General features: G+C 44.5%; 1 protein-coding gene across 2 annotated transcripts in view; it reads left to right on the top strand.

Annotated features, from left to right (window-relative positions):
- LOC137342620 (NHS-like protein 3) overlaps positions 1–13,404 on the top strand; it is a 183,241-nt gene that overhangs the window by 162,833 nt on the left and 7,004 nt on the right. For both annotated transcript variants that reach the window (XM_068006644.1, XM_068006645.1), the window contains exon 6: positions 1,575–5,417. In XM_068006644.1, coding sequence (XP_067862745.1) covers positions 1,575–5,417 — 3,843 coding nt within the window. The remainder of the gene's footprint in view (positions 1–1,574; positions 5,418–13,404) is intronic.

The raw sequence follows: 13,404 nt of genomic DNA on the forward strand, positions 1-13,404 counted from the left end.
TTTATTGTAGATTTCTATAGTTATTAGTACTAATTACTGCTAAAATGCTCCTCTGACTCTGCCAGCTGTGCTTGATGAAGCCCAAAGATTTGTATGCTGACAAATCCTAGTGGAACCAGATCTGCACCATACATTGCTCGAGTGGAGTATTTTATCTGTTTATTCACTTTATGTAGCTTGTGTACTAGAGTGAAGTATTACATGGAATGTTTTGCAGGGCTGCAGTCTTGGTTCAGAAATGTTTTAAAGGTTTGGTAAGTGCAACAATGTGACACTTGTACTCTGCTTCAGGGCTTGGTGTTGTGTGTTTTATGTTCATCTTGTGACCAGGTGCAATGAAATAGCTGCTATATTTGTAACTCTAAGTAATGTCCTTGAAAGCTCCTTGCAGAAGCTTAAAGTTGTTTTCCTCTAAAGTGGCTTAGTGCTGTATAATACCTCGACTCACTGAATGATCTGGATTTATTGCAACAGTTTCTGATGCGTTATGCCCTGAGGAACATGGGCGCAGGAGATTGTAGAATTGGGAGCGCAGGCCCTTCACCTTTTTCCCCCATTGGGCTGCAATTCCACAGTCTACTCATTTTGCATGCCAGGGTGCTTGTGGCCATTTTATGCCTTAACCACTTTAAGAAACTATATTTGATGCAAATATATTTAAAACACAATTCTGCAGGATCTGCATCAGGTTTATTTTTCTTCTCCCCCTTGCACATTTATTTGAAATTTTCACAGGAGCCCTTGAGGGCTAGTGTGTAGAGAGTGAAAACTAATTACTTCTATGACCCGATTTCATGAACCCCAGCAAGATCAGGGCACCAGGCTGTGTCTGTGAAGTGGAGTGGCCAAGCTGCCACTGTAAAGGGACTGCATAAACGCCCCAGTATGCTACCCATTTGAATAGTTCTGCTGTTTGAGTTATGTAATATGTTGATGTCAATCTTATTTTTGTTAAACATTGTTACTGCCATAGTTCACAATGCTGATGTTTACCCTGCATTATTCAGTTTGACACTGCAATGGAGGGGGCAGGGCAGGAATATGCTAATGAATTGCCTCAGAGCCCATCAGCTACCTGCTCTGAGGTTTTTTTTAAGTATAGTAAGGCCCTTGCTGTTGAAGCCTTGGCGAGTTGTTGCAGTGCATCCTGTAGATGGCACACATTGCAGCCACGGTGCGCTGTTGGTGGAGTGAGTGGATGATTTTGGGTTTCTGAGGGCTTTTTGCGCGTACAATATAAATGTACTTCTACTTAATGCAAATCCTGATTATTTCAGCTCGTTGAATGATGAGGTGAGTGAATTTTTTTTAATTACCTTTGATTGACATGTCATTTACCCACACCTATAATGGACAGAATGGGACAGAGCCACCTGCATTTGAGAGTAGGGATTGTATTTTGCTGCAGAGCAAAATTCAATGTGATAGAAATGAAATCAAATTTATGGGAAAACTGGATAGGTTGTGATTAGGGCTCTTGGTTTTGCTTCACCCAAGACATAGTGTCTTGATTATCAATAAATTAAATTCTGTTTCACTGTTGGATTTTAATTTTGTTTCTGTTTCCACAACAGGGCTCGGAAAAGCATCTCATCTATCAAACACCAGTGTAAAGGTGCCTGGTGCGGACAGTGCTGGCGTTGTCCGTGCATCCAGGGAAGATGGAAATCATTGCTTTAATAACATATCTCATTCTGGAGCGAGGGGCTCCTTGCGGTCTGTAAATGTTACTGATTCATCAGAGGGAGGTCATGAATCTATAAGCACTTTAGAAATAAATAACAAGCTACATGACCAACAGAACTGGGGACTGATAGATTTTTCCAAAAGACCAAAATCATTAGCCATTCCAAAATCGTCCATACCGAGTGAACTTCTTCAAAGTCCGGTTATGTCCATGTCGCCTCAGGCAACTTACTTATCCAAGATCATTCCGAATGCAATACTGCCCGCTGCAGTGGACGTTGTTATGATCAACACCAGTCAGCATTGCCTACGCACCCTTAGCAGGAGCAGCTTAATATGTGCACCTTCTCCTGCCTGTTCCCGTTCGATTTCCCTGCAGAATTATGATGGCAGGGATTATGCTTCAAGTGATGTGTGGAGTAATTCACAGTCCTCTGAAACTATTGTATCAAACAATTCCACTATATCGTCACATGGAAGTCCGAGAATTCCACTGGTGAATGATTCTGCGGAAAAAGACGGAGAGAAGTCGAGAGACAAGCACAACTTAACAAATTCTGCTCCAGATCATCATGCAAGCACAAGTAGATGGGTTAGTGCATGTACTGCACACAATGCTTCAGCAATTGCCGAGAATACGCCAAGTAGTCCCGCGGACCATAACGCTAACTGTAAAATAAATGAACTGAACAGTAATGGTTACGTTGACCAAACACTCTCTCCTGCACAAAGCACAAGTAGTATTGTTGATGCATCAGATACGCAGAGCATAACAAGTGAGCGGTCAATCACAAGAAGCTTGTCAGTCAGGAAAATGAAGAGACCACCAGCTCCTCCAAGAAGAATGCATTCCTTACAACAAGCTGAGGAGCAGAGCTCTGAACTACAAGGCTGCAGTCCTGCATCACCTGGAAATGATGATGTGTTTTCCCCTTCACTTAGTGAAACGAATAGCATTAGATTTCAATCTCGTATGGATTCTCGTGATGCTTCTAGAGGTCCTGCAATCCCTCTTGTCACTGACAAATTAGTGACTGCTGAAGATGGAATGGGAGAAATGTCCAAGGAAAGTATCCTTCAGTCATCAAATAGCTTTCCTCAAAATCCAACCTCGCCTAACAAATCTGAGAGAACAATGTCACCATCCAGTGGGTACTCCAGTCAGAGTGGTACTCCTACCATGACGAGGGGTCTTGTATATCCTTCATCTCCTGCTGGAAGATCCAAACCCAGAGCACCTGAAAGGTCGTCATCACTTTTTTCTCCAGAAATGTCACATTCTTCATCTTTAGCATCCATATCATCCTCCATATCAGAAAATGTTGATCCATTTGTAATCCCTCCTCCACCTTCATCACCTGCTCCACTTCCACCTACTGTAAAAATTGCAAAATTACCAACATCACCGCCATACTCTTGGGTACCAACAGTAATCCCACCCCCTCCACCAGGTCCAGCACCATTACCACCGACAAAAAAGCCTTCTTTCCTTTTTAAAGTGCCAACTGTTGTTTCTACACGCACCGTGACCCCGCCGGCCACTACGCCGGCCCCCACCGTGACCCCGCCGGCCACTACGCCGGCCCCCACCGTGACCCCGCCGGCCACTACGCCGGCCCCCACCGTGACCCCGCCGGCCACTACGCCGGCCCCCACCGTGACCCCGCCGGCCACTACGCCGGCCCCCACCGTGACCCCGCCGGCCACTACGCCGGCCCCCACCGTGACCCCGCCGGCCACTACGCCGGCCCCCACCGTGACCCCGCCGGCCACTACGCCGGCCCCCACCGTGACCCCGCCGGCCACTACGCCGGCCCCCACCGTGACCCCGCCGGCCACTACGCCGGCCCCCACCGTGACCCCGCCGGCCACTACGCCGGCCCCCACCGTGACCCCGCCGGCCACTACGCCGGCCCCCACCGTGACCCCGCCGGCCACTACGCCGGCCCCCACCGTGACCCCGCCGGCCACTACGCCGGCCCCCACCGTGACCCCGCCGGCCACTACGCCGGCCCCCACCGTGACCCCGCCGGCCACTACGCCGGCCCCCACCGTGACCCCGCCGGCCACTACGCCGGCCCCCACCGTGACCCCGCCGGCCACTACGCCGGCCCCCACCGTGACCCCGCCGGCCACTACGCCGGCCCCCACCGTGACCCCGCCGGCCACTACGCCGGCCCCCACCGTGACCCCGCCGGCCACTACGCCGGCCCCCACCGTGACCCCGCCGGCCACTACGCCGGCCCCCACCGTCTCAACCGCTCCTCCCAAGCAAATGCAGCAGGAACTGATTCCACTCCAAATGAAACTACCTTCTCCTCCGCCTTCACCACCTCCATCCCATCATCCTCCTCCACCTCCGAAGAAAACCACTGTAATTGAAAAAATATCTCCTCCATCTTCCTCAACTGTTTTAGAACCCCTAAAGCAGGAACAATCAACGCTTGATTGGCCACTACCTCCACCTCCTTTGTCCCCATCTACCTTTACACCTCCAAGTCCTGGAGAAATGTCGTCATCTACATCTGTTGCAGTGAATTCCTCAGAGAAAGCCAATGTTTCACATTCAGTTCATCAAGAAGATGCAGAATTTCTGTTCCCACCACCACCACCTTCACTACTGGCAGATACAGTACAAGAAAAGAGATCATCTTTAGAAGAACCTCAACAGAAGCTACAGATGGTGTCTCCACCTGCTCCCCCTCCACTACCCTCAGACTCATCTGTGAAGAACACGATACCAGGGCAATCTGTAGCTGTGGCACTTTCATCCCCTTCTCTTCCACCTTCGCAACCTACAGAAACCAAAACGTCATCAGTGCCTAAATCATTACTATCATCTGTTCCATCTCCAGCAACGTCTACTTCAAAGCATCTTCAGCAGAAGCCACAAGTTGTCTCGGGACCATCACCTGCAGTGATGGCAGATTCTCAGTTTCCAAAAATAATGACTCAAACACCAAAAGCATCCAATCAGGATTCCACAAAAGAATCGCTTATTCAGTCTTCACCTAATCAAGATGGTGGCCAAGCTAGTATACCAATAGTCACCCCCTCTTTGTTGCAGATGGTACGGTTACGTTCTGTGCAGATGAGCACTTATGCACCTGGGATGCCAGACCATAAGCAACAAGTGAACAATAACCAACTAGATTTGAAACTGCCCACCAAAGGTAACGTGACAGCACCCAACAAACCTGCTCGTAAGTCCCTGTCACTTCGTTTGTCGTCATCTTCAGATTCGGAACCTTCAATAAAATCTAACAATTCTCTCTACGTGAAACCCACAACAACCACCACTGATGTTCAGGGACAGATTACATTTAAGCCGCCTGATGATGGTGCTCCACACAAATCACCTGCTTCAACAGCCAGCTTTATTTTTTCAAAGAATGTAACTCCCAAGAGGTTGGTTTTTGAAACCCCTCGATCACCTGAGGCAGAAGCTGAAGCGAAGAAGAATTTCATGGCTGAGCTAAGCTCTGTCTCTGGTCGAATAGCTTCAAAGACTGAATCTAAAAGTTCAGCAAACCCGCAGAGTAAAGCTGCTTCTGAAGCCCCTCCCGCACAGAAAAAGCCCAGCAGAATTCCACCACCCGTTGCCAAAAAGCCGCCTTTTTTGCCGAGCGCTCAGAGACTCCCCTCCACAGCGACTGTCGTAAAAGAAATTCCACAAGCACAGGAAAAATCTGACGCCCTTAAAGCTTCAAGTGATACCAAGGATGAAAAAGGTAGTTCCCAGGGTGAAAGGCAACCAAAGTCTGAGAGAGGGTCAACAAATAATTCTAAATTGGGTTTGAGTGGTGAGTCTGGGAAATTGGTTGTGCAGCAGAGTGCAGAAAACACAATAAGAAAAGGTAATCTTTAGCTAATTGTGAGATATCAGTGTCTTTTAAGTGCAATAAACCCAGTCACCCTGGTCACATCTATTAAGCAGCTGTTAGGTCTCAGTTGGTCACCTGTCTTAAATTGTGGTGGCAGCTGTGCAATATTTGGGCAAATGAAACGGGCCTTTTATTTGAAATTAAGATCAGCTCTGTTCAAGTAATTTAGTTTTTTTTTAAAAGTTAGTTTGGAGTGCCATCATGTGCAGGCAAGGGGGGGCTGTATAGATCTAATTTGACACTGATGGTCTCTGTGTGTGAGAGAGAAAAGAAAATTAGCAGGAGTGACTTTCCCAGGCTTTGTGGTCAGCTACAGAACCGAGTCTGCAGAATAGTAGCTGGGGGTGGTGAGGGAACTGGAAAACCAGTAATTCAAAAGCATTTTTGATTTTCTATCTCTTCATAAGGAAAGCTTTTAATAAACAAGACATGTTCAGCCCTGGAACACTTTTTATAACGGCTGCTAAAACCCAAATGTTTTCTCACTGCATCATATATGTGGTGTTATAACACATGATTTGAATTCTGCTGGATTTTAAGTATTTCCTTCAGCTATTCCCATGTTGATCTGAGTTATCCTTGAGTACAGACAGTAGTTTATTTGGTTTATGATTTTCATTAAGGAAACAGTTACTATAATAGGTGTTTACCCCTCTCACTTCCTAAATATATTTTCTGTCTGTTCCCGATCCTAGAATTGCTCCTCATATCCCCTTTGCCGATATAAGCACAGGTGGAGATCTAGAAAAAGGTTTCCTTCAACCTTTCATGTCTGTGGGTTGGTATGGTGCATGTCACAAGAGACTAGGAGCAGCAAATGGGCAAAGTTATCAGGAAAAGTGTCTTTTTTTTTGTTAGCCATGTTTTCTGATTTAACCTATAAATACCTTTTTTTCTTTATATGGGATAGTCTGCAGTTTCTAGTGTTTATGGTTTTGTATAATATTACTTTGGATTGATGATAGGCATATGGCTTGTAAGTGAAATGTCTAAACTGACTAATGGCACACATCACTTCTTGAAGTTTATTTTGAGTGTATTTTCACTCCTTCAAATGGAAAGAATTCAACGATCTCTTAGTGGGTGTTATTTTTGAAATGGATGTGACAGTGGTGAAGGTTGATTGTTATTGGGTGCTTTCAAAATATACAGTTTTTCTGTCAATACATCTAGAGACTGATTATCTGAATATGTACTGTTGAAGATGAGGACTAAAAGGTCACGCAAAAACGTTGACCACCAAAGTAAGCCATCAGCAGGGTAATTGGAGATGAGCGTGCTAAATCTCAGAACATTTATTTATCACAATGGCTACTACATAAACCAAGTGTTGGTCAACCACAAAGGGTTACTTTCCTCTCCTGTCAAAAAAAAAACACAAAATGGAAGGTTGGTAATGAGGTAACTTAACAAGACATACGTACATCGGATAAGCAATTTGGCACATCAGGCATGGTCTTTTCATAGATCATTTATTATTTGTCAATCAGAGATTCTGTCCTGATTATTTAATTCCCTGAGGAAAAGTTCTGCAAAATATCTCCCTGCCCCCAAAACAGTAATCTGGCAAAATCTGAGCATTTCTGCCTATCTTCATCAGCTGCTCTGCACTAGTGACTAAAAACAAAGCAACCAGAGTGCCAAGGAGTGTTTCATCACCTCAGCCTATACTTTGCTCTCCATCCAATTACTCAGATACTCAACTGGCTCTATTTTAGAGGGAGTTAATTGACTGCATTAATTGGCTTCACTGGGGTCTGGAGGGGGTGAAGATAATCTTTCCAAAGTTGAGTTTTCTTTTGAGGCTTGTTAATTTAGTGTATGAGTAATGAGGCAGCAACATACTGAGAGGATGAAACTAAATGTATACTTTCTCACTAAGTACCTCTGCCCCAATACATTGCAATGCTTCACCACTAACTGCATCTCTGATTTCTTCAATAGCCATTTCTGAAATCTGCTGCCTCCATTAATGTTGAGCTGACTCTAAATAGCATCAGCATCATGCACCATAGTCATTATTTAATTGTGATAGTACAATAAAAATGTCCCAGAACTTACAGTAATTGCTACTCTTCAAGGTCAAAAGATTAGAAGTCAAACCTGCTCAATGTCTCTAAGGCCTGTATGTAAAATAGTAGTTAGTAACCATAGTACTTCGATTTTTAAAAAAAACATGAATTTGAATACCTTCAAGGTTACTATAGTTCAGTAACCATAGTTACTGCAAATGCAAACAGAAAAAATGCCTTCCAGCCATGGTGTTTCTCTCACTGAGAAATGAAGCTAGCATAGTGTTCTTAAAGCAGCTGATCCCGTTGGCAATTGTGTATAATAATCAGATCAGAGGTTAGCGAGTTAAAGCAAGAACTACATGGAGGAATTCTTGGGTGGGTCCAGTTCTAGAAACAATAAAGATAGAAAAGGATACTGTGTAAAGTGAGATACAAGAACATGTTACACTCAGCTGGTTGCAGGATTATTTGAAACAGGAGAATAAAAAAATAACAAAGTTAGAGTTTAAAAAAAAATTGACACTGAAGTTTCCCAAGTATTCATGAAGCCATTGTACCTTTTTGATTACATGATGCATGTGATAGGACTGCACTGATACATCCAGGTTCTTGACATGACTGCTTGCACTGGGAGTATTGAGGTAACTTGTTGGACCTTGGTCTCTTGGGATCAGTTAGATCTGAGATGGGTGGAGGTCCTGCAAACTAGTACTAATATTAGTTGGGTTTTTCCTTTTGTCTGCTAACTACCCAAAACTACCCGTCTTTTCGCTCTTCCATTGATTGCTGTGTATCTCCACCATTTTTTGTTTCACTTCAGTTCCTGGAACAGCCTGTACCAAACACTCGGGTGTTTACAATGTGGTTTTATGATTTTATTTTATTTGTATATAAGTGGAGACCCATCAGGTCTCAGTAATTTAGGATGAGTTGGCTCATTTGTTTTAAAAGTGCAGCCTATTATAATTGAATACCTGTTTAAATAGGTTTCCAACTGGTGTCCTATTTTTTTTAATCCTAAATCTCACACCTAACTTTTCCTCAGTGTTGATAGGACTACATAAGTGATGAATGCAATGTAATTTCACACTTCTGTTTACAATGCATCTTTAAGACATGTAGCCGATCAGTCAAGACTCCAGTGATGCATTTCCTGACATGTTGTTTAACCCCAAGAATTTAAATGCATCTATTTGAAAATTCATTCAAAATGCAGCTGGTAAACCTGAAACCTGTCACTTTTAGGCTTGGTTTACCAATGTTTGTATGTTAGATTTACAAACCCCATGTATATTCGCTAGTAAGAATGTGAGTGACTGTTTAAATCCATAGAATCTCTTTCTCCTCCTTTTACTTCCCTGAAGAATATTTCCATCCAGTACGGATAGCAGTCTGGTTTAAACATCTGTCTTTAAGCTGTACGGTTAGTTGACTGGTGTGATTGATATTGTGGGGATCTGCCAGTTCCTGCTCCCTCCACAAAGGTGGAATTGCTCTGCTTGTATGGTGCTCCATCTTGTGGCTGGGATTAAAACTATTGCAATGTGACCTGGTTCCAGCTACTTTTAGTTACTGGAACCAATAATATTGACTGACTGAATAGTTTATAGTAGAACATCCAGATTTTAATTCACTAATCTGAAATATTTAAACTTGTAAAGACTCTAATGTAGGAATAATAGCAGTGAAATAACAATAGTCTGATGTACTGAGCCATGCAGATGAGAGCGCCCCAGGATCGATTCATAGTCTGAGTTAGCTGATATTTCATTTGGGCTGCTACAATTGGCCTCAGTGCCATTGACTGTGGAGGGGCAAAAAATCAGCCAGGATTCCTGCTCCTGATTGCTGTTCAGTGACTCTTGCTGAAAAATGCCATGTGTAAACATAAGGTGAGAACAGAATTATGTTCAGCTGTGATGTCCTCCACACTTAAATGGCCTGCTGACCCTCTGCTGCCTAGGCTTGTACACAAAGGGGAGCTACTGGAGGGGTGCTGGTGCCTTTTGAAAACATACTCCAACAAGAGTCAAAAACATGGGGTGGGGGGGTGGGGAGAAAGAGGGGAATCAAGGTGGAATGTTACTGCATGTCCACTAGGTGAAGTGTCTTATGTTTTTAATCCAAAAATATGCCTGCTGTCTAAGGAGTCCTTATTACCAGTCTTGTGTGGCCTTGCAAGCCAATGGTTTCTGAGGTGCACCACCCATTTGTATTAAACAGAGAATCTGTTCTGATCTACATCTAGAAGCCTCTACATGAATGCTGTTACAACATAATTGAAAAAAATAGCCTTATTGAAAATACTGTAGTTCAGTGGCAATTGCTCTGAACAGTTGCAGCTGTTACAGCAAATGGCTATAATTCCCTCCCTTGTGGGAGGATGACTGCCTTTTAAATGTAGGAACAAAATGGAGTCTACTCCTAACTGTAACTGTTCAGTATCTGCCTGAGTCCTGCACATGACAAGTCAAAAACCCCCTTTCCCTTTGCCTTTGCCCCTCCCCCACACTTATTGTGGAGACTATAACATTATCTGGTGATTTTAATGTCCATGTTGATGTTTTTGAACCTTTAATTATACAGATAATACAGTATAACATCTGGAACAGCTGTCTGTCATGAGACTATATGCTTGTGCTGTGACAGCAGCTCACACTGTTGATGTAATCTAAAGGCACTACCTGTCTTTGCACAGTGGTTGATGTAGCCTAATCTATACCAGATTATTTTTACAATCTTAATGACAGTGTGTACATTTGTGCCAACCTCATTAATGGAGAGTCTTCCATTTTCTTGAAGACTTGTTCTACTCACAGACCACAATCACATTTGTGTGGAACACGAATTATGTCAGCCCCGGCTTTAACCCCTGCGCCAAACGAGAATGGGGTGTGCGAGGGGTTAAAATATCGGCAGTGTTGTACTCGCCTTGTTCGTGCTTCACTCGCCAACCTATTAAAATAGCACAGGTGGTGAGGGCCTGATTAAAATGCAACAGTCAGGGTCCAGTGGAGTCATTCGGTCCTCGACATGGTTTTAACATGAAGTTGTGCATTCGGTCTTGCCGGGGAAACCTGGCACCATGCACGAGCAGGCCCAGGTGAGGCATATGGGCCTCACTGTGGACAGCTGTTCCAGATCTTACATTAAGGCTTAAAAAGGAGAGGGGCCATAAAGGCCGGTAAATTTAATTTTTTATTTTTGTGGGTCAAGAGGAGCAATGTGCTCCTCAATGCCCCACGAGGAAACCTCGGCCCTCTCTGCCATAGGCTCCTCCCTCCCTTCCCCCCCCCCCCCCCCCCCAAACCCCTCAAAAACGACTGCGGTCTCCTGCCGACATCCCGCCTCTTCCTACCCCCCCCTAACCACTTACCTGACTGCCGGGGACCATTTCCGTGGGTACCTGGTGGCGCCCTTGAGTTAAAATGGCCCGGGCCTCATGCCAGCGACTCTTAGTGAGCCTGCCGCCCGCTTTACACTGATCACTCGTGCAGAGTTAAAATTGGGTAATGGTGTTTATTAGTACAGTACTACATATGATGGAGAATATATCTTGGAAACTATCTCATCCTTTTTATAGTATCAAACAGCTTTGAATGATGAAAGTGTCTTTGGTTTGTGGCTCGCTCTTCCTTTGAAGAGCTAAGTTAAGGAACTGAGACTGGTGCTTCACACTGCAATCCATAGCAGCTGTTGGTAAAAGACTGTAATCCCATCTACCTGGGCTCCATTCGAAGGCCGTATTAGAAAAGTGAAATGATGGTGTGACAACTTTGTCTTTCCTCTCCTTCCCAAATATTTTCGTGCAGTTTAAGTTAAGTGTTGGACTTCTTTATATAGATGCACTTCCGCACTTTTAGAATGTTAGTGCATTAATGTGTTTTGAAGCTGCAGGCTATGTAGTGAATGAAACTTTTTTAACGTTTAATACATTTATGGGCCAAACGTTTATCTTGCTAACAATACTTTTACAGTAAATCACTTTACCTCTCATTCTTCTACCCCTCCGCCATTTTGATTATATAGGGAGTAATTTTAATCCCCCAGAGTGAGGGTAAAGATTAAAATGGGAAACCTGCTGCCAACACGCCAACTTCTGGTTTTAATGGAGGCGGGTTGGGGGCCGGGTGACTAACCTGTTTTCAGGAGGCAGCTCCGTCCTCAGGATATTTTAAAGAGGCCCCTTGCCTCAAATTTAACCTGTTTCCCATTTTTAACTCCTGGGGGCCAGGTTTTCCAGGCTTCAGGAAACCTGACAGCTGGAGGGAGGTGAGAACGGCTGAATGGAACAGGTACGTGCCTTTTCAGCACTACTTGTGGGTCAGGAGGAGCAGGAGTGCTTTCTCCACCCCGGCCCACCAAGCTTACCTGCTTCCGTCCCCGTGATCCGACCCCCCCCCCCCCCCCACCCCCTATCGGTCAACTCCCACCTCCATGGCCCATGATCTCTCCGTCCCTCCCTCCTCTCCACTCCCAGGCTGCGGCCTGCTTCTGCAGGCCTGCCGGACAGCCCCTCAATCTGTTTTGGCTGCGGCGGGAAACAGATTTGAAAAATTTAGAACAAGCCCTGCCGTTAAATTTGGCAGGACTTCTGGGAGACTTGTATTTCTGGGTTAAATCTCCCCCCACCCTGCTCCCTTCCTGCTTCTCCGTTATTGTTGGGGCCATAATTTTCCTTTTCCATTTTATCTAAACACTGTGGTTATGCCTTATTTTGGCAGCTTAACCTGTTATTTTTGGAAAGTTTCTGGAATCATCTATCACATGGGTGGTCTTTCAAATTTAAAAAAAACGTGTTTTTAAAAAATAAACTTTTGACTGCATCCCTGTGAGATTTTCTGTGTTAGCTTTCATTCCTATTTATGCTGGCTAGATAAACTACAGTACAGTTTGCTCAAGATGAGCAGCAAAAATATCCAACTGCAACAACAACTTGCAGGTATATAGTACCTTTTTATAAGGAAAAATTTCTCAAGTTGCTTCACAGAACGGTAATCTGACAAAAAATGGACACTAAGCCAAAGGAGGGGATATCAGGATGGGTGACCAAGCTTAGGCAGATGTAGGTTTTTAAGGAGGCTTTTAAGGGGTTAGAAGGAAGGAAGGAAGGAATTTCAGAGCATAGTTCCTAAATGCTTGATGGCATGGTTGCTGATGGTGGAATGAAGGAATAGAATCATAGGAAGTTATGGCACAGAAGGAGGCCATTCAGCGCACCGTGTCTGTGCCGGCTGAAAAAGAGTTATCCTGCTTAATCCCACTTTCCAGCACTTGGCCTGTAGCCCAGCAGGTAATGGCACTTCAAGTGCACATCCAAGTACTTTTTAAATGAGTTGAGGGTTTCTGCTTCTACCATCCTTTCAGGCAGTGAGTTCCAGACCCCTACCACCCTCTGGGTGAAAAGATTTCTCCTCAGCTCCCCTCTAATCTTTCTACCAATTACTTTAAATCTATGCCCCCTGGCCACTGACCCCTCTGCTAAGCAAAATAAGTCCTCCCTATCCACTCTAGTCCCGTCATAATTTTATATACCTCAATTAAATATCCCCTCAACCTCCTTTGTTTCAAAGAAAACACCCCCAGCCTATCCAATCTTTTCTCATAGCTAAAATTCTCCAGCCCTGGCAACATCCTCGTAAATCTCCTCTCTACCGCAATCACATCTTTCCTGTAAAGTGGTGACCAGAACTGTATGCAGTACTCCAGCTGTGGTCTAACTAGTGTGTTATACAGTTCTAGCATAACCTCTCCCTGCTCTTATTCTATACCTCGGTTAATAAAGGAAAGTATTCTGTATGCCTTTTTAACCACCTTAT

This window comes from Heptranchias perlo, chromosome 26 (assembly GCF_035084215.1).
Source record: "Heptranchias perlo isolate sHepPer1 chromosome 26, sHepPer1.hap1, whole genome shotgun sequence".
Taxonomy (NCBI): Eukaryota; Metazoa; Chordata; class Chondrichthyes; order Hexanchiformes; family Hexanchidae; genus Heptranchias; species Heptranchias perlo.